This window comes from Drosophila subpulchrella, unplaced genomic scaffold, assembly GCF_014743375.2.
Source record: "Drosophila subpulchrella strain 33 F10 #4 breed RU33 unplaced genomic scaffold, RU_Dsub_v1.1 Primary Assembly Seq15, whole genome shotgun sequence".
Classification (NCBI taxonomy): Eukaryota; Metazoa; Arthropoda; class Insecta; order Diptera; family Drosophilidae; genus Drosophila; species Drosophila subpulchrella.
The window spans coordinates 3,444,823-3,469,838 of record NW_023665489.1 but is presented as its reverse complement, the minus strand read 5'-3'; the positions used below and the strand labels follow the sequence as shown (position 1 = coordinate 3,469,838).

The following is a 25,016-nucleotide window of genomic DNA, read 5'->3' as shown; positions in this document are numbered from 1 at the left end:
ACCATTCATGTTCCATTGCACTAGTGTAATGGACATAAGTGGGAAGAGAGAGAGGATGTTATTTGGTTTGGTTTAGATTGACGAAACTATGAGTCACTCATAGCATCGTCAGATTCGTGGGCATTTAAATTAATATTGTGTGAAGTTGATTTATTATGATTTAAAGATGTTGCTAGGCTGCTACTTTCGTATTCAGCATGGATTTCTTGTAAGTATGCATGTGATGCAGGAGATAAGTTATACTTGTTATGAGCAAGTGAAGTGGATGGCTTTGACTGATAAGGGGTTGTGGGGATAGGGGACTGGGGAATCGGGGAAAGGGAAGGGGAGGGGGAAGGCGTTTTTTTCGGGACTTCAACGGTGGAAGCGATTTTAATTTTGTCATTTTTGTTTTGGTTTGCGTTTTCGCTGCGTTGATGTGACGTTTTGGCTACTGAAGAATATGAAGCGGTATTAACGGAGTTTTGTGATGTTGTTTTAAATATTGTTTTGGCCTCACGCATAGTGCAATTTCTGACCGTTTTTATTTTGAGTATTTCTCTTTGTTCTTGGTACTTAGGGCATTGTCGGGAAGAGGCCGAATGCTCGCCAGAGCAATTGGCACAGCAGATTTTTGTGCATTTGCTTGGTGAATGTGGTGATAGGGCACATTCGGAGCAGACTGGGGTGTTTACGCATTTTTTGGTTGTGTGACCGAGGAGTTGGCAAGACTTGCATCTCATGGGGTTTGGAATGTACTCGCGAACTTTAACTGAATGCCAAGAAATTTCGATTTTAGATGGGAGATTATAGAGTTCGAAGGTTATTAGGATGACTCCGCTGGGCTTGGAAACACCATCGTAGGATTTCATAAATTTATAAACTTCCGTAACCTTTTGTGTTTTAAGTCCATCGACTATTTCTTTCTCGGGAATGTCGCAGAGGTACGGGGCATAAACTGTCCCTTTCACAAAATTAAGGGGCCTCGTGGAGCTTACACTGTACTTTGCATATACCGGTGAGCTCGGTGGTATTTATAAATTTATCAGCATCGGCTTGAGACTTCACTAGCATAAGTAAATTTCCGTCTCTGAGGTTGGAAATGGTCACAATGTTTTTGGAGATCATTTTAAGGGCGCGGTGGACGGCGAAGCATGAGAATTGCGAATATAGTTCAAGCTAATAATAGGGAACCTGGAAAAATGAAGGATGAACAGCAGGTAGAATTATGACTTCTTTTGCTGGACTTAAGGCTAAGGCATACTCTTGTTTAGTTGATAAGGAAGGAAACGAAAACGAATGTATAAAAAAAATTAAAGGAGTTAAGAAATCAGTTATTAAAAAACTGAATCATGAAGATTATAAAGAATGTATAAAATATAAAAAAACATTTTATGGATCCCAGCGAGTTATTCGAAGTAGGTCGCACATCCTCTATACTGAAATTATGAACCAAATAAGTCTTAATTATAAGGATGATAAGAGATATATTTTACCAGATAATTGTAATACATTGGCTCATGGTCATTATAATATTGAACATATATTAAATAGTATCCAAAATTAAACCCATTATTAAATAAATGCTTATATATTTATTTTATAAGAATACAAATTTGTAAATAAATAGATAAAAAATTAATCTTGTTATTGTTGCGTTTTATTACTTTAGCAGGTCATTTACAGATATCCATGAGTTGTGGCTGGAATCGAAACCGCTCCATTTTACAAGCACTTGACTATTTTTCCTTTTTAGTATTTTCTCTACTAGGAAAGCATTTTTGTCTTTCTTTTTTTGAAGTTCCTCTTCATAAAATGACCCATTAATAGGGGTACCCATGTAATCTTGTATTTCATATGTTACGGGGTATGTAGACTTGACTTTTAAAACTTTAAAAACTTCTGTGGTCCAATTTGGTTCGTACCCCTTCATAAATGCTCCCTTGTATTTACTTATTCTAACAAAATCACCTACTAAAAATTTATGTTTTGGAAATATTTTTGGTATATTATATACTGATTTTAAAATAAACTCTTCATTTTTCGAGCAGACATCTATAGGCTTAATTTTAATTGTTCGGTGATAAGAATTATTGTATTGACTTACGAGATAATTGATTTTATGAATCCACTTATATTTACCCTGCATACTAAACATTTTCCACATACGATTTTTTAATGTTCGATTAAAGCTTTCACATATGGAAGCCTTGAGATGCGTATAAGTATGATAATAATTTATATCAAATTTATCCATTAATTTCCTAAAAGTGGAATTAAAAAATTCTTTCCCTTGATCTGACTTAATATTCTTGGGTGTACTTTTACTCTTTTTAAAAACCGGCTTCATTGCCTCTGCTACATCCAGGGCAGACTTTGTCTTAACTGCCTCGGCGTATGCATACTTTGAGAACGTGTCAATAACGGTCAGTAAATATCTAAAACCCTTATTTTCTTTCCAAAACGGTATCATTTCAACTAAATCAATTTGCCATGTGTCATTTATCCCTTTTTGAACGAACTTTCGCCGTATAAAGTTTTTTCGCGCTGCCTTATGATTTTCATCGACAACTTGTTGTTTGCTCATCTTAAGGTGTTGATTTATTAGTGTTATTTTTTATTTGATGACGATGGTTGCTTAGTCAAAATTGCTTGCTTATATACAAGAACATCTCTTTTTATTTCTGTACGCATCTTTTTGGAAATTTCAAAACATAATCGGGTTAAATCTATTTGCACATCTTTATCATAGCTACCTTCTAAATCAGATAGTTGAATATCGAATTTTTGTAAAGATACACACTTAGGAATAATATGATTATTGTAAAGATATATTACTTGCTGTCGTAATATGGAGTTCCAACATAAAAATGTAGTAACAAATATGCCTAATCTTAGTAATGATCTCCAGGACTCTGAATCAAACTCAATTTTGTTACCATACTGATTAATCACAAAAACGTACTGATTATCTGATTTCCTAAATCTAAAGTTACATTTTATGGAATGCAAGCACGGATGATCAATAATTGTATCAGGCACCAAGAAGTCATACTGGTCCAGTTTCAACTGAATAAATTCCTTATACGTAAGCAGTTGCATCTATTCGTCTTTGTCAAATCCAATGAAATTATTTTTACTTTGCTGCATCCAAACCATTGGCAAAAATTTTCGAGTAGTTGACAGACCACATTTCAATTTTAAGTTATGAACAACATAATACTCGAATCCAAAAATGACTTCGTGATCCTGTTTCTTTCGAGAAGTTTTATTTCTTTTAGTTACACACATGTCCATCAGGTAAGACTACTTTAAATAAACTGTAAATATGTTCTAGTCTTACCGGTATATAAAGGAGAAAGCCCTAGCAGGCACACCCTCAGTTGATTAAAAAATCTCAACCAATGATGAACACAGTCGATCGTAATTCAAGCATTATAGTAGATTTTCAAAATGTACTTGGTAACAACAAACAAGTTTTCGTTAAGGAGCTGGCGTTTATGCCTGCTGGAACTGTTATACCTAATTTTTTCCATTTCAAACCGCCATATAACATAAAAGAATTGGATAACGGAGCTCTTAATCAGCAGCACCTTAACCAGCAGAACGTAAACGGATTGGATTGGTCAGCTGGAGATATTCCATACACAAGTCTTGAAGAAATACTAACACCACTCAATAAGTATCACACAGTTCTTGTTCGTGGTGAAATTAAAAAGAATTTTTTAATCAAGTATTTATCAACAAACATTATCGATATAGATATTGGAAGAAGTTTAACTCAACTACCCAATTTTTTTTACAAATTGTAGAATACATAAGAAAAAACTTCCACTTCGATGTTCATTAAATAATTTATTTAAGCTGTTTGTATTCTTAGAAAACACCAATTATGAAATATATAGCAATGGTGACACATGTGTTTAAAATTAAGTAAAAAGTAAGGTCCTATCAGGTTGTCTCTTTTTATGGATTCTTTTAAGAGATTTTTTGGAAAGGTTCCCCGTAAAAATGGATACACGCAACTTATTTATTGTAATTATTGCGGATCTGATACTCATTTCGAGAAGAACTGCTCCAAGAAACGCGATCAAGAGAGAATTAATAAAACCTAGTATAACTTTAAAACATAATATAAGCAATTAGTAATAATATAATATATTAAAATTCATTCCGAAGAAAATAAATTTTTGTAATAAAAAAATGTTTACACAATTTATACATCCTTTTACAATGCTTATTTGTGGACCCTCAGGATCGGGAAAAACAACCTTTTTAGAAAATCTAATCACCAAAAAGAATGACCTTTTTAATATTTCAATATTCAATTCGAATTATTTGGTGTTATGCAGAGGAGAGTGCCAAGCCCAATTTCGAAAAAATTGAAAATTTTAAAGGAGTCCCTGAAACAGTTGAAAATGAAACGAATGAACCAATTCTTTTAATATTGGATGTCTTGATGATGGGAGCCCTTAATAAAAATGTGTGTGAGCTGTTTACAAAAGGATCACACCATAGGAATTTATCAGTAATAGTGGTAACTCAGAACATATTTCATAAATCTTCGCACACCAGAGATATTTCACTGAATACCAAATACATTGTTGCTTTCAAAAATCCTCGTGATAAGCTTCAATTTCAATGTTTAGCAAGACAAATATGCCCAGAACGGAGCTATTTAGAATATATAAAGAAGTAACGGAACAACCTCACGGATGTTTACTTATTGATCTCACTCAGGGCATAAACGATCTCTTAAGATTTAGATCTGACATTTTTAATTCAGAATATTCTGTGTGCTATTCAAATGAAAATGGTTTACAAAAAGAGCCTAAATCGCTTGAAAGCGAACCAACATTTATTGTATGTGCTCAAAAAGGCCGACAATAGACTACGTAAGGCAATTATAAGCAATAGTAATAGTGACCTGGTAAAAACAATAGTAGAGATTGTATTGAACACATTACAGGGAAACCATAAAGTTACTAAATCCCATCTTAATGCTCTAAAAACGTATAAAAATGCATTGCACTACCTTTCGTGCCCAAAGCGTACATTAAACTCTAAGAGAAAAGTCCTTATTAAAAAAGGGGGATTTCTACCGATTCTAATAACTTCATTGCTTTCTGGAATTTTTGGAAAACTTTTAAAAAATTATTAAAAATAAACATAATTTAAGCAAAGTAATTTTAATGCATCCTGACAGCTATCAGAAATTGTTAGACAATGATAGAGGAAATGAATTAATAAATATAAAATTTTTACCAATTTTGAATAATAACAAAATAAGTGATTTCGATAAATGGCTCAAAATTCGTCAAGATTTAAGTTACTATCAAAATAAAAAACGTAATAAATCATGGAATCTTCAAAATAAACAAAAAGCGAATCCTATTACAACCAGAACAAGTGAATCCCAAACCACTGATTGGATTGATATAAAACCCAGCACATCAAAATCAACATCAAAGTACAAACACTCACGTCAGGAAAAATTTGAGTTCCCCGATTTACCGCCTGAAAATGATGATGAGGATTTTAGTTCAAATAAAAAAGAAAATGTAGTATCAGATAAACGAAAAGTGAGTGATACCTCTTTTTTAGATAGTCAAACAGATAAAAAGAAAATAGGATTAGAGAAACCAGTGCTCAAAGTGAAGCTTAATGAACGACAACGTAAATTAAAAGGAAAACTACAAAAATTAAAAACGGAAACTTTACCTTATCAAAATTTTAAATATGTAACAGGACGTGAAAGGTTAATGCGATCGGTTAGAACAAAAAACCCAGTACAAAACGGTAAAAATAAATTAAATTTGATTTCGTATCATTTACTTCCATAAAAAATCAAGCATGGGTTATTTAAATGAGATTTTTATCACATTGTTAAGTAATGACTCAATGAATGTTTTTCCTGACAACGTAAAGTGTGCATTTACAAACATTGTAAACATTCCAGAAGACATGAACGATGATTGGGAAGTCGGTATTACAGATATATATTTGAATAATTACATTAAAAATACACCTAACCAAGATAAAAATGTCGTTGAAGAAACCGAATTTGTTAGTCTTGTAAAGGCTGAAACATTTAGATATAAAAATGTATCCATTCAAACGAATATACCTGAAAATGGATTGATTTTTATTTACACTGACATAATAAAACCAAGGTCAGTAGGTAGTAAAAGACCGCGATGCCTTCGTGTATTGCATTATAATGGAAAGGAACAAAATATTCAATTTAACAATATTGAATATTAATTTTAACAACAATTTAACAATATTGAATATTATCCTTTGGACATATGGTCACCAAATGAAATCTCAATACTACTTACTGATTCCAATGGATATAAGGTACCATTTGAAACTTCAGCTGTTCCGATTTTCGTTACTCTTCACTTTAGAAGAAGGAGAAGGTCAGGACTATAAATAATGCAAACCCAAATATTATTTATTTAGAATTAAAATAGTCATCATGGTGAAATCTTATCAGGATTATTATGTAAATCAGTGTGGTGGGGGCTTAAGCAACATCGGAAGACTTTACATATCTCCGCATATAGTGCAACAAGGACGAGGAATCGGAAATTTTTTAGCGGTCTTTTTAATTACATAAAACCTCTTTTTCTTTCGGGCATAACTGCTATAAAAAATCAGGCTGCTGAGACTGGTAAGGCTGTAATCAATGAATTTGGGAGAAAGCCTTTAAGAAATATAATTCAAGAACAAAGTAAAATTGCTTTACAAAATCTTTCAAATAAAGCAATTGATAAAACAAGGAAGAACGCTATAGTCGAGTACCTCGACTATCAGATACCCGTTACTCAGCTAAAGGGACCAAAGCGAAATGGAGATATGCCAGCAGCAAAGCGACATTGAAATGCGCCACCTATTGGCGGTATAAAGATTTAAGCGTTATGGGCGATAGAGTGGGCGTGGCCAATTTTTTTTTGGATCAATCGTTAGGTATTGACGAGACCAATACATTTCAGTTAAAATTTTTTATCAAGCATGAATATTGTGGGCGCAACAGGCTTGGGCGGTTTGTGGGCGTTAGAGTGGGCGTGGCATATTAGCGTGACAAACTTGCGCTGCGCTCAAGCCTACGGAATCTAAATCTGAAATCCCATTTCTCTATCTTTGATATTTTCCGAGATATCTGCGTTCATATTTACGATTTTTTTAAGTTTGTGGGCGGTTTGTGGGCGTTAAAGTGGGCGTGGCAAACTTTTTTTTGGGTCAATCGATAGGTATTGATGAGAACAATACATTTCAGTTAAAATTTTTATTTTAGCATGAAAACTGTAGGAGCCTCAGTTTTGGGCGGTTTGTGGGCGTTAGAGTAGGCGTGGCACTCTGCTGAAACAAACTTGCGCTGCGTAAGAAGCTCAGGAATCTGCACGCCTAATCTCAATAGCCTAGCTCTTATAGTTTCCAAGATCTCAGCGTTCATCCGGACAGACGGACAGACGGACATGGCTAGATCGACTCGGCTAGTGATCCTGATTAAGAATATATATACTTTATGGGGTCGGAAACGCTTCTTTCTGCCTGTTACATAATTTCCGACGAATCTAATATACCCTTTTACTCTACGAGTAACGGGTATAATTACCCGTTTTCAAAGTGGAAGTGGAAAAAGAAATAAAAGGCTAGGTAATAGGAAAAAACGTCTTCATTATACATCTAAACGACAACGTAAACATACCCAAACGCAACATAAAAAAAAAATTAACAAGAAAATTAAATATTAAAGATATTTTTTCTAAAGCAAAATGAGTACGCATATCGAATGTATGAAAAGTGAATTAGATTTGTTTGCGGCACACCCCACGCAAAGTTCTATTCTAAAAACTGAAGAAGTCTCATACAATCCAATTGCTTCTTTGGACGGCGCCTCTTCAATCGAATTTGTTTGCTTGGGAAATGGTGAAACGTATCGAGATTTGTTAAGTGTTTATTTACGACTTGTTGTGCAACTTAAAAAAAATTATAACAACAGCATTGAAGGAAATGCTATTGGTGTTGTAAACAATATTCTACATTCAATATTTAGAAGTTCATCAGTTTATTTAAATAATATACTGGTATCGCAAAGTGATAATAATTATCACTATAGAGCGTATTTGCAAACAATTTTAAACTATGGGAGTGACGCCTCTGAAAGTCACTTGGCCTCCCAAGGTTATTTTCCAAATTTTGGGAGAATAACAGCAGGAAAATATTTTTATCCGGACTCGAATGAGACCCTTAAAAATATGTTTCAAAATAGTAACAAGGTTGAGTTATTCGAAAAAGTTCATGGAGATATTTTTAATCAAACCAAACTGCTTCTTAACAATGTTGATTTAAGAATTAATTTCAATATTGAAAAAACAGCGTTTTCTTTAATGGAAACTGGTACTGAATCAAATTTAAAGATACTAGAAGCACAACTTTTCATCATCATGTTTTACAAACAAAAAATGCTCTGTACCCATTCAGCAAGGTTGAAGTCAAATCATTAACAATATATCCAGGAAACAATACACTGTCGATAGACAACGCAGTTATTGGTCAAATACCAAATTTTCTGGCCTTTTGTATGGTTAAAAACCGCTCATACTCAGGAAACCGAGCCTTAGACCCATTTCAATTTGAACATTTTAAAATTCAACGCTTTAACCTATTCGTTAATGGAGCTCAAGTTCCTTACATTATGATCGTGAACTACAAATTACCAAGGAAATGTTTGATTCAAACAGTTTTATATTAGGCTTTGACTTAACTGCGGATCAATCAAATTCAACTATATGTTCAAATTTAATCTCTCAAGGTACTATAAGAATCGAAGGAAGATTTTCGGAACCAGTTGCTGAAGCAGTTACTTGCTTGGTATACGGTGAATACGATTCAATGATTGATATTGATAAGCATAGAAATATTCGTACGCTCTTTTAAAATGAATACTTTACAAATTGAACATTTTCTTTCTAAGCATCCAAAGACAAAATCTATTTTTAAAGGAGTTTTTCCTTCGGATAGGTTACCAAAAACTATTTTAAAGTATCCCGCACTAATAATTGCGAATACCGACACTTCAGATCAACCTGGAACTCATTGGATTGCATTTTATTTTGATAGTCGTAGGTCAGCAGAATTTTTCGATTCGTACGGTCAATATCCCCAGAAAAAAGAATTTAAAAAATTTTTAAAATCTAACGCTAATACATTTTTTTTAATAAGCAACAACTACAGGGATACTTTTATAACACTTGCGGACATTATTGTATGCTGTACGGTCTTTTTAAAAGTAAAAAGAAAACACTAGATTTTTTTTAAAGAAAATTCAAGAAAAACGACTATTCATTTAATGATAAATTAATAATAAAAATGTTTAAGAACCATTTTAAAAAATATAAAACATATATATATTTAAGTAAAATATATATTTGTTTTATTCATGGTTTTGGAGCAATACGTTTGTTTAACTTATAATATTTAATCATTAGACTAAGGGCTTCCTCTTTCAGTGCAGGCAGCATATGACACTGACATGTGTCTTTTCCTTTATATACCATATGAGTTATTCCATTCTCATTTAATTTCCTAAATGGTGTCTTTGTAGAAAATTTGTTCACATAACTTTTAGGTAGAAATATCCAAACATCTTTGTCGTCCGTCAGTTAAATACAGAGCTATTTTAGTTCCATATGGTGTCTTTTTCAGCTTACACCCAGTGATCTTATACTCAAATCCAATACATAGATTTTCAATTTTTGTGTAGCCAATCACAGGCTTCACATCATTTAAGTCTCTAAGAAGTCCTATCAAATTCAACAGAATTAGTTGATAATGTATTTACTTTTAATTTATATGCATACACAGAAAAAAAAACGAGCCAGGATCAATTTGATATGCGCATGGTAAATTTGTGTTTTTTAGACACATATCATTTTTACCATTAAATAATGTCGAATTGATACCAAAAATTGTCAAGTTGTCGATTTCTCTCTTTTCGGAAATTCTTTGACATCGAAAAAGAGAGTGGAAGCGAAAAGGATATATTCGAAACTCGAATTGGCCTACTTCGATCATGTTGTCTCGCTTGCACGTACATACGTTTTAGTGGATTTTTTGACACTTGAGTTTTATTGTGAAGCCGGTCAGACGTAAATTGTCAGTGTTTTTTTCTTAGCGCAGAACAAGGAAAAGGTGAGTAAACTTAGTGGAAAAAACTAAAACCGTGTGCGGTTTTCTGAATGCCCTACGACAACGAAAGCACGTGCAACTATTTATGTACATACATACGTATGTACGTAAGCGTGTGTATGTGTGTCAGCGTGAATAAAATTTATAAGTATGTATGTCTATCTAACATTAAACATAATTGCATTTAAACATAATATATATATTTTTTTTTTAATTATACATATTTTAAAATGCGCTTAGATGTACATGCCTATTTATTTTTGTTCTACGCCGCCCTGCAAAGTCGCTTCTCATGTACATACATATGTATGTATAGACAGATGCACGTGATTTTCATTGTTTTTCTTAAAATTTTGCATATTCTTCAAAGTATTTTACAAATTTGTTCTTATTACTCAATTAATTAAGGTTTCAAATTTTAGCGAGCACTTTCAAGCTTATGTGGTGGATGCCAAACTGGAATCTTTTAAGATTATATAAAAACTATAATTATAAGTTAATCACAATTAAGAAATTTGAGTTAATAAGTATACATAAGTACGAAAAAAAGACCCAATGTAAATATCCTAAAATAATGTGTTAATTAGATATACTGTAAATATTTTGTACAAACTGTAAATAGGAAATAAAACGTATAATAAAAAAAATTGGTATATTATTTTTTATTTAAATTTGTCTTCGACATTATAATATCAAATTAACAATAATATCAATTTGGTATTTTTAATATCCAATCTACTACAATGTACATTTGAAATTATAATATCAAATCTACAATAATATCAAATTTACAACAAATATATTTTAAAAAATTGATACCGCTTAATGTAAAAATGATATTACCGAAATATCGTTTTTACCATTTCGAACATATCAAATTTATATGTGCCGTATCAAGGCCGAATTGATACTGAATTTCATCAAATTGACCATCATATCATATCAATTTTTTTTTCTGTGTACCATTTTTGATCCTAGTAAGATTGGATTCGTTGTGCACTAGTACCTAACTGTTGTATACTAATTCTTTAATCCGAAATTACATGGTCTTTTATACTCGTCAAAAACTATATATTTCTATCAATTCATGTGGAGTAAATGAGATAACAATATGTCTTCATTATACATATCAAAATACTTATTCAAACTATGTAATACTTGAGAATAAAGTCAGAAATACATATCAGTATGTCTATCTCTTTTTATATTTATATAAATCTTTCAATAGCGTTAAAATAAAGTTAGTGTATATAACATAAGAATTGTCTCTCAGATGCTATATAAGATACATTTTTTATAGAAAAGTCAGTTTATTTTTAAAAACATCGAAATGGTGAAGTATCATTGCGAGTTGTGCTCAGAAACAAAATCCTTTACTACTCGCAGCGGCCTAAAAGCGCATACCTTAAAGATACACAACTTCGCCTATCAGAAATCTAAATCTTCCTTTTATTATTGTTATTTCTGTCCTAAAGTACGGAAAATTTGGTTGCGATACGACTTTAATATGCATCGTCTGTTGGTTCACAACGCAGAGCTAAAAAGTATTTTTAAACCAAAGAAAAATTGTCCAATAAATAAAAAACAATTATAAGATCTCAATTTAAAAATAGTTTTTACTTTATTTTCCTTTATGTAATGTGTATTTATAATTAAAAGTTAAGAATCTATATCAAATAAAACATCTAGTAACGCGCTGTCATCTCCATCATCCAGCAAAGTTAAATAATGGTTAGTCGGTGGCGGTTGAGGTCCCATAAGTTCTTCAAAGATGTGGTCGTCGTTAGGGAAAACATCTTCTTCTGGCCCGGATAGGTCGTCGTCCAATTGAAATTCCTGTGCACACTGATATACATCTTCACCTTCATCGTGTGTGATAAGGGATTCCAAAAAAGCCTGCGTTGTAGTCCCTAATGGAAACTGGCTCCACTCCAGAGACTCCAATCCTGGGTCCCTATTTTGGGTCGACGATGCAACCGGTTGAAATACGCTTTGTAGGAGGCGATCAACCGAATCTTCTGCTTCGGAAACATGCACAAGGTCCAGATCCGAGTTTTCAATTATTTCAAGATCAGAATCTTGCGTGGGTGGTAATTCCAGGTTATCAATCTCAACCTCGTTTTCCGAATCGACAATTTCTACGGTTAGATCCATAGGTATGCAGTACTGAGGCATTTGAAGAACTGATCCTGAGCAATTTGAGTGGTGTCATTTTTATAGTCTAGAATGTTCACTTAACAGGTTGACATCTACAGGGAGTGCATACAGGCATGTTGTACTCCTAGAACCAATCCGATTGGTTCTCGAATATAAGGAGCAGCCCAATACCTCAGTAGAATGGTTATTAGAAGGAAAACGAACACAAGTACTGATAACAAGTTACCGGGGGTGAACGTGGTGTAGGAGGGGTTAGGATGTAGGTAAATATCGAAGGTGTACAACTTTGACATAGGTTAAGGAAAGGCAATCTCTGTGTAAGCAAGATATGAATAAATGGTCAGTAAAGGTCGGGCCAGCATTGGCATAAGATGTCGCGATGCAACCATTCGAATTTCCTAAGCCTTAAGCTAAGAGTAGCTATTAAAAGCGGTTGCGTAGGTTTTTTAGGCGGTTTTAAATGTATTTTGTATGAGTTGTTTTTAATTGCAAGCGTATACTCATCCCATAATCAGTGTATTTGGAATTCCACGGAACCCTCCCGTTTTATTGCATTTCAAATATTGTGACCCCTCGTTATCTTCTGAGAATGAGCAGGAGAAAGCGAACGTGTGTACCCACGAACCCGAATCTCACCCCCTACCCTCGAGTCCTTGCTCATGACTGCTTGTGCGCGAAGGTGTGAAATTTCAATTTTGTGAGTTTTGTTCAAAATGTGCAGTTTTTATCTTAGGACATCTTATACCATTGGAAAGGTATAAGGTATGTCATTCCAATGACACCAATTTTTTTTTTTTTTTTAGTGAGGGGGTATACTAATTACGGTATCGACGGTCATCGTCGTTTTTTGCCTTTTTCAGTCGAGTAGTGGGAAATTACGGTAGCGGAGAATGCTTCGTTTTAAGAAATTCTTAAAACTAAACTTCTTATCCTATACATAAATATTATTGGGTGGCCTCTAGATATAAACCCTGAAAAGTGTTCCCAATAAGAAATTTAAAACACAAACCTTAAAGTGATCCCACTACCTAATTTTCTATACACACCCGTCTAATTTTATCGTAGACACAAACAATTTTGTATATCCTCAGCCCTGAAAAGTGATCCTATAAGTCTTATACAACTTAAACATTAAAGTGATTCTTCAGCTCATTTTTCTTAGACACACTCCTCAAAAGGAATCGTATAACACATAAGCGGCAGCGAGGAAGCGGACGTCACAGTGGTGGAGGGAAACTCGGCAAATGTCGCTAAGACTACTGCAAGTGAACCTCCATCACAGTAAAGCAGCGTCGGCTGCCCTCCTGCTCCGCCTGGCTGGCGGCGGGGCAGACCTAGTACTCATACAGGAGCCTTGGGTGGTAGGAGGCAAGGTTGCTGGACTGGGTACCAAAGATTTCAAGCTGCTGCTTGATCCAAAAGATGGTAAAATTCGAACCTGCATTTTAGTCAAAAGGCACCTTAGCATATTTCTGCTTCATAATTACAGCAACGGAGACAACACCGCAGCAAGTCTGGAGCTTCCAGCGGCTACAATCAGGGTGGCTTCAGCTTACATGGCCTTCGAGAAGGAAGACCCCCCAGACGAGCTTGTCCGGACACTGGTCAAAGATAGCGAGGCGCTCAAGATAGGACTGGTAATCGGCTGCGACGCAAACGCTCACCACACTCAGTGGGGAAGCCCAACAAGCAACAACAGGGGTGAGTCTCTTTTTAACTTCATCCTTGGCTCAAATCTATTTTTATGCAACAGGGGTAATACCCCCACCTTTATCACAAAAAATAGCCAAACAGTCATTGACCTTACCATGGTGTCAGGTAATCTGCTAGAAGCAGTCAGAAACTGGGAAGTCTCAAACGAACACTCTTTCTCTGACCATCGATTTATAGAAACCACTTTATCACTAGACCCTCCTACTCCAGCTGAATTGGTCAACTATAGACGTACCAACTGGCGCGCTTATAGGGAAGCCCTACTAAACATTCTTCCAATAGAACCCCCAAGTGACAACAGTGATATACTCAGTCTTGATAACATAGTAGGGATGTTCACGAATGCCTGCAACTCGGCTTTCGAAGCAGCCCACCCTAAACGCAAACCGAGAGGAACCAAAAAGCCTCCTTGGTGGACACAGAAACTTTCAGAACTCAGATCCAGCTGCAGATCCCTTTTTAACAGGGCAAAAGCAGGAAATGAGGATCTAAAATGGCAACAGTACAAGTTAGAACTAGCCTCCTACAAGAAGGCCATAAGGAAAGAAAAAAGATCAGCTTGGCAGACCTTCTGCTCAAACATAGAGGAAACAGCCGATGCAGCTCGGCTTAGGAAGATCCTCTCCAAAACAACCCCCTCCTTGGGGTACCTTCAAAAACCAGATGGCTCGTGGACAGACTCTAGTGAGGAGTCCCTAAGCCTACTACTAGACACCCACTTTCCGGGTAGTCTCCCGGTAGAACGTCTCCCAGAAAATCATGCAGGTCTAAGCATTGACTTGGAAACGCTTCTTTCCGAACGCAACATAAGTTGGGCCATAAACAGCTTCAAACCCTTCAAATCACCAGGACCCGATCATCTCTCACCTGCGCACATCCAACACGCAGGTCAACTTGCCATCAACTGGCTAAAGACAATTTTCCGTACCATTTTTAGGATAGGAACGTTGCCATCAACATGGAGGGAAACAAAGGTAGTCTTTATACCCACAGCGGGCAAAGCCTCGCACACGATGACGAAAGATTTTAGGCCCATAAGTCTGACATCCTTTCTTTAAGAGCTTTGAGCGACTGATTGGACTGCACATCAGGTCAGTCATGGACTCGAAACAGTTATCAGCAGCGCAGCATGCATATTCAAAAGGCAAGTCCACCGAGTCAGCTCTACACGCGGTAGTCAGCCAAATCGAAAAGTCACTCAATCACAAGGAATACGCACTTGCTGCATTTCTGGACATAGAGGGCGCTTTCAACAATGTTCTCCCTACAGCCATAACCGAATCCCTCACCGACCTGGGTGTTGAGATCCAAGTCGTGGAGTTAATCCATAAATTGCTGATGAGCAGAATGGTAACCTCCACCCTAGGAATCTCAACACAAACAAGGTTCGTGAACAGAGGAACCCCTCAGGGTGGAGTACTCTCCCCCCTGCTATGGAACATCGCAGTAAATAAGCTGTTGTGCTACATGGAAGGGGGTGGATGCAAGGTTGTGGCATATGCGGACGATGTAGACATTATTTTCTCAGGAAAATTTCCTCAGACACTATGCGATCTAATGACCGCCAAACTTAAAATACTCTCTGACTGGACAACAGAAAGAGGTCTAGGGGTAAACCCCTCGAAAACGGAACTGGTGCTGTTTACAAACAGATACAAGATTCCTCAACTAAACCCACTAATATTAAATAACTGCTCTCTCTCCTTCAGTGACAACGCCAGGTATTTGGGGTTAGTATTAGATAAGCGTCTGACATGGAGACTAAACAGCCAAGAGAGAACGAGGAAGGCAACGATTGCCCTCTACTCCTGCAAAAAGGCCATCGGATCGAAATGGGGCATGTCCCCAAAAATCGTCAACTGGATACACACAGCGATAGTTAAGCCTATTCTGCTCTACGGAGTGTCAATATGGTGGCCCGCGCTAATGAAGCAGACAACCACAACAAACCTAAACAAGGTACAACGAATGGCATCCTTATGCATAAGCGGAGCCCTTCGCACCACCCCCAACGAGGCGCTAAATGCTATTCTGAACCTTCCAAGTCTGGACTTAGCCGGCATGGAACGAGCTAAGATAGCTGCGGTTCGGATGAGGGACTTAGGGCAGTGGAAACCCCAAATATACGGTCATGCCAGGATACTCCAGCAAGACACAATGATCCCACCCAGTACAGATCTATGCAACCAGAGAAGACTGGGAGCAAGGCCAGTCGGGCCCTACAGAGGCAGTCAATTTCTACACTGACGGCTCAAAATTAAATAATCAAGTCGGAGGAGGTATATACTCCGAACAACTTAATATCAGGAAATCCTTCAGACTTCCGGATCACTGTAGCGTTGTCCAGGCAGAAGTATTTGCCATAATTGAAGCTTTGATGCTTCTGAACGATGCAAACTGTCAGAATAAACTGATTAACATCTATAGTGATAGTCAGGCGTCTATCAGGTCGATTATCTCGACCAATACAAACTCCCACACCATATCAAACTGCCGCAAATCTCTGCACGAGATGGCTCTGCAGTTTAAAATTTACCTGATATGGGTCGGGACCCACCGGAACATTACAGGCAATTGTACTGCAGATGAGCTGGCCAGGCATGGCACTACCGTTCCTCTCCTTCCGGACAAGGAGAACATTGGTATACCGATGGCCACCTGCAAGCTTAACATTAAAAACCAATATAAGAAACTTGCGAGCCTAGCATGGACACATGTTAAGCACTGTCGCATCTCTCGCCAGACATGGCCAATCATTGACGCGAAGAGAACTTCGGAACTATTAAGACTAAACCGTACCGAGTGCGGAATGGTAATACGAGTGTTAACAGGCCACTGGTTGGTTGGCACACACGCAAGCAGATTGGGCGCGCCCCGAAACGATTTCTGCAGAAGCTGCAGGGACGAGGAGGAAGAGGAAACGGTGGAACACCTGCTCTGTTCCTGCCCGGCCCTGAGCAGATCTAGACTGTACCACTTAGGGAATCCCTTCATGAGCAGTCTATCTGAACTGGCGAACATAAGCCTAAAACGAATAATAAAATTCATTAAAGCAACCGGATGGGAATTATGCTAAGCCAGCTGCAATAAAGGCAGCAGATTTTTAGGAAAGGGGATACAGATCCACGCGGTACCACAATGGACCTTTTATGGACTAAGTGTGTCAATGATTTGGCAGCCGCTCTAACCTAACCTAACATATAAGAAAAACTAGAGTATAAGACCGCAGCGGCGGTCATCGCAGCGGCAGTCTCGGCAGCGTCCAAACCGCCGCTGCGAAAACCTCTTCTACCGTAATTTCCCACTACTCGACTGAAAAAGGCAAAAAACGACGATGACCGTCGATACCGTAATTATTATACCCCCCTCACTAAAAAAAAAAAAAAAAAAGCTGGTGTCATTGGAAAGCATTTTTCAAGCCCTTTCTCTGTTCTAAGATAAAAACTGCACATTTTGAACAAAACTCACAAAATTGAAATTTCACACCTTCGCGCACAAGCAGTCATGAGCAAGGACTCGAGGGTAGGGGGTGAGAAAGCCATAGGAATTCCTCTCAAAAGTAGTATAGTATTAATTCCCTTGTTGCATTTTTCTTAGGTTTTATGTTTTTTTTCTTTTAAAATGGGAGGTGTTTAGTCCGTAGGCGTTTTATAAAACGAATCGGGCATATAACAGCGACGGCGCTGTTTATATCTTTTGAAGATTCACCGGGTAGAACCGGGTAGTTCGAAAACCGAAAAAAAAACGTTATTTCCTTTTTTTTATTAAATTATATTTTATTTTTATTGTTTGTTTTATTTATTTATTTACTTCCTCTTTTAATTATATTTTATTTTTATTATATATTATTTTTTGAAAGTTTTAAAAATGAGTGCCCCAAAGAGATTTTGCCTTAACACGAGCGGTATGTATAATATTTTTCTTAATTTTTCTAGTTAGTAACCATTTAAATTTTTTTTTAGAGGATTCCCAGAGCGCCCGGCTGGACAGTAAGTTTTTTTTATTTAATTTGGATAATAATAGTAATATTTTGTTTTTTTCTTTACATGTTATTTAGAGATGGAAAAAAACATAGAGTAGCTGCTGGCGGAAGTTAAGGGTATCAAGGAAGGCCTCAATGCCCTTACAGAGGCTGTGGGCTCCCTAACGGCCTACGTAAGGCAGTCGGCCAAAGTGGAGATGAGACGAATCGAGACTATGGAGCGCTCCTTCCCCCCTATCACTGCCGAGGACCTCCAAGAGATCGACGAAAAACTAGGGGACCCACATTCGGAGAACTATGTAAGTTATATTCTTGTTTTTTAATTATATTTATTTCGTAGTCGAAGCTTTCGTTCTTAGCTTTACTTCTCCATTTTTTTTAATATTTTCTTATATTTTTAGACAAAGCTGATGGTGACATTACTAAAAAATGGAAGGCTGAGCCGTTCCATATTAAACGTGATGTCAGAGGACATTGTTCTGTCCCACAATTTGGAGGGGGGCCAGAGCAAGAAGAAGCTCAAAGCTTACCCAAACTTCGTACGCGCCTTGTTAAGTAAGTTTTTATTGGGGCCGAAAGTAACTATTGTTTGTAAGTTTAATTTTTAAAAGACTTCTGGGATTTTTACATTGAATGCCACAAATAACATTTCTTTATATTTTATATATATATTTTTATATTTTTATATTTTTATTTTATAAAACTTACAAATAACGATTTCTTTCGGTCACTCGTTTTTATTCTCGTCTTGTTTTTTTTTAAACTAATTTTTCTTCTAATACTAGATGCAATAGCTCTGGTGGAGCCCTCGGAGCCTCCCGAAAAGGCACTGCAAAAAGCAATGAGGTGCGTTAAAAACTTAAGTTGCACAAAAAAAAAGTCAACGCCGGCCCCAGATGCTGAAGAGCCAACGACCCCGCTAACACCGGGAACCCCCGAGCTGAAATTTTAAAACAAATAAATAAAAATAAATACAAATAAATAATTACAACTATTATATTTATATATATATATTATATTTGCTGCTAAGCGCTTAACGTGTGCTGAATGTGTGCTTTTCCCGCTGCTCAATCGAGCGCTCAACATGTGCTTAATGTGCGCTTTTTCTGCTGCTTAATAGAGCGCTCAACGTGTGCTGAATGTGTGCTTTTTCCGCTGCTCAATCGAGCGCTCAACATGTGCTGAATGTGTGCTTTTTCCGCTGCTCAATCGAGCGCTCAACATGTGCTGAGCGTGTGCTTTTTTTGCTGCTCAAAAAAGCGCTCAATGGGGTGCTCAAAAAAGCGCTCAATGCGTGCTATTTTTTGAGCACTGATGAACCCTAGGACATGCCTATGTTAATTTCAGCACATAGTTCCATACAAATTGTGCGCTTATTGAGCGCTCAGTGATGAGCTTTTTGCAGTGATTGAGTGCTCAATAAGCGCTGAATGGTACTGCAGGGTAGTTGCAAGCTGAATTGCGCGGCGAATATAACTCTTTCTCGGCGCAAGCTGAAACAAAAGCGGGACAAGAAAATGAGAATGAAAAGCTCTGCCAACGCTAAGAGAGAGCACAGTGCGCGGCTAACTTACTCTATTGAATAATAAACAACTTTATTTTGTTCCCCTTTTGGCTCTACCCGAACACCAGTTAATTGGTCTACCAGTTGTATTTACCAAATTCCGACCAGGTTAATGTATGATTTAAATTGCAAAAACAATAGAAAGGGCGCGGGAGGGAGGGCTTTTTGCTCATAGCATTTTCTCTCTTTGTGCATTTTTATGCGCCAAAAGAGAAGTATATTTCGGGAAAAAGGACCGAAAATCCGTGCACGTAAAATTGGAGGGCAAAAACTTTAAAGCGCTGTAAATCTTCTGTTATCTCTTTAGTCTACGACTAACCATCGTAAGCGAAACTATTGCTCGTGTGTCGAATGCGATTTTTGCGAATTTTCCAAGTGTCTTCCAATTTAAAAGCGAAAATCTTAACGTAAATTAACTTTTGCAAGCAATTTAACGTAAAATCAATAAATTAATTTTCCTTTGCTAAGAAGTTAACGTAAATTTGTGTTTTTCCTTTGCTAAAAGTTAACGTAAATTTGTGTTTTTGCGCGGACGCGAGGTTTTGCTGCTTCTGCCGACGGCGCGGCCGCGATTTGCTGATGACAGGTTGCTGCGCACTTTGCTAAGTACCAATTTTAAAGTAATTATATTAACAATAATAAACATTTCTATTTTCATATTGTAAATTTTTTCTGGTAAATTTCCGATTTGAAATTTTTTTCATTCTATTCATTTTCATTTTAAAGTAGTTTCATTTAAAATTATAAACATTTCTATTTTCATATTTAAAATTTTTTCCGACTAAATTTTCGATTTTCAATTTTTCTAATCGCTTCGCACTTTTTCTTACTTATAGAAATATAAGAAAATTGCCTTTTTAAAGGCTTTTTTAATATTATTTTAAAATTTAGATATTTATTATCTAATAGCCCTAAAGTTTTAGTCTTTTTGAAGACTAACACTCATAATTCTATTTATAAATTAAGGTATTTACTTATTCACTTAATTAAGGGTTTTAATATTTAAATAATATTTGTTAGGTATCAACCTTATTACCATTATAATAATATTTTAAAACTAGGTCTTTTTAAAGACTTTTTCTTTGAATATTATTATTTCATATTTTCAATAAACGTATTTAACTAATAAAATCGTAATAGGGTTATAAGTTTCGTCTTTTAAGGACTTGCACTTATAGTTCTATTAATATAGCTTTACTAATCCTTTTTTATAAAATTGTATTTAATATTTATATTTTAAAGATATATTTTCCATTAGGGAAATTTAAATATTTTTATAAAAATGCCTCGACTAAATAGATCTACTCCATCTCAACGGGCTAGGAATCAATTATTAAGAAATAGGGCAAATAGGGAAAACATTGAGTATGCAGAGATGGAGAGGGTAGAAAATATAGAAGCTCATCGTAGGCGAACGGAAAATTTTTTAGTCAGGGATGCAGAGCAGGGCTCGTAGGTCAAGACGCCTTAATCTTACCGCTCGTGGAGTCGATGCCGATACTCAGCGTCGTTTAATTAGGCGGCGAAATAGCCAAGTCCGAGCTACAGAGCAGGTTCAAAATACTGCTGACCACTCGGAAAGGCGCTTAGATCCTGATTTCCGTGCGAATGAGCAAGCAGCCGATACTCGGCGTCGTTCAATTAGGCGGCGAAATAGCCAAGTCCGAGCTACAGAGCAGGTTCAAAATACTGCTGACCACTCGGAAAGGCGCTTAGATCCTGATTTCCGTGCGAATGAGCAAGCAGCCGATACTCGGCGTCGTTCAATTAGGCGGCGAAATAGACAAGTCCGAGCTACAGAGCAGGCTCAAAATACTGCTGACCACTCGGAAAGGCGCTTAGATCCTGATTTCCGTGCGAATGAGCAAGCAGCCGATACTCGGCGTCGTTCAATTAGGCGGCGAAATAGCCAAGTCCGAGCTACAGAGCAGGCTCAAAATACTGCTGACCACTCGGAAAGGCGCTTAGATCCTGATTTCCGTGCGAACGAGCAAGCAGCCGATACTCGGCGTCGTTCAATTAGGCGGCGAAATAGCCAAGTCCGAGCTACAGAGCAGGCTCAAAATACTGCTGACCACTCGGAAAGGCACTTAGATCCTTATTTCCGTGCGAACGAGCAAGCAGCCGATACTCGGCGTCGTTCAATTAGGCGGCGAAATAGCCAAGTCCGAGCTACAGAGCAGGTTCAAAATACTGCTGACCACTCGGAAAGGCGCTTAGATCCTGATTTCCGTGCGAATGAGCAAGCAGCCGATACTCGGCGTCGTTCAATTAGGCGGCGAAATAGCCAAGACCGAGCTACAGAGCAGGTTCAAAATACTGCTGACCACTAGGAAAGGCGCTTAAATCCTGATTTCCGTGCGGATGAGCAAGCAGCCGATACTCGGCGTCGCTCAATTAGGCGCTTGGATCCTACGTATCGTGCGGGTGAGCAAGAAGCAAATACCCTGCAACGAGCACAGGTTAGATCAACACAGGATCGCCTGTTGGAAAGAGCGCAGGATAGGGCTAGGAGAGCTACAGCTACAGTGGTCGGCATAAGTATTTTGACAAAACAAAAGTTAAGTATACTCATAACTTGAATTTACTTCTTGTAAACTATAGGCATCAATGGAAAGGTAATTTCAATGCCGTTTGAATGATACAATACATTTCTTAACCCATTCAGTATTTATTGAAAAGGACGAATTTGTGTAAATCAACTTTTAAATTATTTTTTAAAACTTTTTTCCTCGACTTGAAAACTTAAATTTTTTGATGCAAAAAGTTTCTTCAAACAAAAATAATAGTAACTGCAAAAAGAATTTTTCAAAAATCATTTTGCTTATATTTTTTATGATTTTTTAAAGGTGACAATGTCGGAAAAAAGTTGTATGAAAAAGAGAAAAATATGGCTAAAATGCATGTTTCTAAGCATTTTCAAAAAATCATAAAAAATATAAGCAAAATGATTTTTGAAAAATTCTTTTTGCAGTTACTATTATTTTTGTTTGAAGAAACTTTTTGCATCAAAAAATTTAAGTTTTCAAGTCGAGGAAAAAAGTTTTAAAAAAAAATTTAAAAGTTGATTTACACAAATTCGTCCTTTTCAATAAATACTGAATGGGTTAAGAAATGTATTGTATCATTCAAACGGCATTGAAATTACCTTTCCATTGATGCCTATAGTTTACAAGAAGTAAATTCAAGTTATGAGTATACTTAACTTTTGTTTTGTCAAAATACATATGCCGACCAGTGTAGAAGTTTTAGGGATCGCAGGGTCGTCGAGCAGGCGAGGAATACACTGGCTCGACGAAGTGCACGTATAGCTGCTCGACAAGCAGCCATCGATGCAATTCAAAATATAAGTCAAAGAATTAGTCAGTATAGAAGCCTTAGTGGAAACAGGGAAGCAGAAAACCTTCGGAGCTCAATCCGAAGTCAGGAGATACGGCTTATTATGTCTCAGGAGCATAGGCCCAGTAGAAGACCTACTGAATTGGAAGTTCTTATAGCCACTTTTAATAGAAAAGTGAAGCTTGGTCCCGATCAGATTTGCCTGTTGTAAAGGATTGTGGTTCCCAAAGCAAATAAATAAGCTTTCTAGAGCCTATTTAGAAGAACATTGCGAGTTCAGGGAAGAGATTTACCAAAATGCAAGCCAGCTTGCTTTCACTGGTGAATCTTTTAGGTTCTGTGCAACCTGTCACAGCAATATAAAAGCCGGCAGAAAGCCCAAAGGTGCCATTTCCAACGGCCTAGATTTCCCAGAAATTCCTCATTGCTTAAGGGGGCTTACTACCTTGGAGGAACGACTGATTTCACCTCGCCTTCCATTTATGATTATTAAGTCGATAGGTCATGAGCGTCAGAGTGCTATAAAAGGAGCTGTTGTAAATGTTCCAATTCCAGTAAGCAATATTGTGACGTCCCTCCCACGAGCTTTTAATGAAGCTGAGGTTATACAGCTCCACTTCAAGCGAAGAATGGAATATGGACATGATTTCATGGCAGAGACCATAAGGCCTTCTAAAATTGCTGACGCTATTAGATACATAGTGAATACCAAGCTTTACAGAAAGCATAATGTGTCAGTAAACGAGCAGTGGATCTCTGATTTTACAACCGAAACTGTTCCCTTCAAAGCATCTCAAGCAGACTTATCATAAGTAGAGGAGCAATCAGCCATCCAGCAGGATTCGGAGGCGACTAATTCCGATGAGAATACGGAAGCCGAAGAGCTAAATCCTGGAGGACAAGAAACGATGCTTGAGAATAACCAGACACACAATGTAGGAATTCCGAGAATTACAATGGCTCCAGGTGAGGGCCGAAGACCTCTCGACGTGATTATCGATGCTGACTCTGTAGAATTAGCGTTCCCAAGCATATATGCTGGCGTCAAGAGACCATCTTCAGAGAGTTATACAACCGTAGTAAGGTCTGAGCTTAGAAACGTAGATAGAAGAGGTTGTAGAACTGACAATTTATTCTTCAATTATAAGAAGTTGGAATTAATTAAAATTCGAAACAATATTTCAACTTGCTTACGTGAGCGCAGCGCCTCCAGCGCTATAACAGCTGCTAACGTACTTGATGAAGATTTTATGGGCAACGTAATTAGCCATGATGATGGATATCGAATTCTTAAAGATATTCGCACGTCTCCTGCTCACTGGGAAGAAGAAAAGAAGAAAGTCATGGCTATGATTCGCCAGTTTGGTTTGCCAACTTTCTTTATAACTCTGTCGGCCGCTAAAACTAGGTGGCCAGAGCTGATAGTACTGCTCAATCGCAATGTAGATAGGGTTGAAATAAATGAAGAAGAAGCTTTAAATGTACAATTTAGGGAAAAGGCGCGCCTGATTAGGACAGACCCAGTGACGTGTGCTAGATATTTTGATTATAGATATAGGGAAGTTCTTAAGTTAATGAAGAAACATGGGGGTATCTTTGGAAGTAATTTTGTTACTACCTATTATTGGCGAGTTCAGTTTCAACAGAGAGGTTCACCTCATATTCACGGTATGTTTTGGCTGAAAGATGCCCCGGAAGTAGATTTCAACAATGAAGAATCTATGTCTAGTGTAATAGCCTTCATTGATCAGTTTGTAACTGTGGATGTTACAAACACAGATTTGGCTCCGTATGTTGAATACCAAAAGCAAAAGCACGGGCATTCGTGTGTTAAAACGGTGCGTGGACAATCTGTTTGTCGATTCAGTATTCCATATCCTTCAATGCCCCCAACGGAAATATTGAAGCCACTTCCTGAAGAAACTCAAAACTTTTTTCTTCACCACGAAAACCTAAAAAAAATTCGTAGCTTTTGCTTCGCGATCAATCAGATGATTTGATTAGCCGTCTTAGCATATTTGAAAATTTTCTTTCTCATGATCAGGTGAGCCTCAGTTACGAGGACTACATATGCTATTAGGTCTA

At 36.9% G+C, this 25,016-nt stretch overlaps 1 protein-coding gene across 1 annotated transcript; it reads left to right on the top strand.

The window, feature by feature from the left end:
• Positions 1-17,755: 17,755 nt before the first annotated feature.
• LOC119558932 lies at positions 17,756-18,980 on the top strand. Its single transcript, XM_037872128.1, has 4 exons — positions 17,756-18,035; positions 18,104-18,327; positions 18,430-18,583; positions 18,814-18,980. Exons 2-4 carry the CDS (start codon positions 18,226-18,228, stop codon positions 18,978-18,980), a joined length of 423 nt encoding a protein of 140 aa, XP_037728056.1. The 5' UTR covers positions 17,756-18,035; positions 18,104-18,225.
• Positions 18,981-25,016: the final 6,036 nt, after the last annotated feature.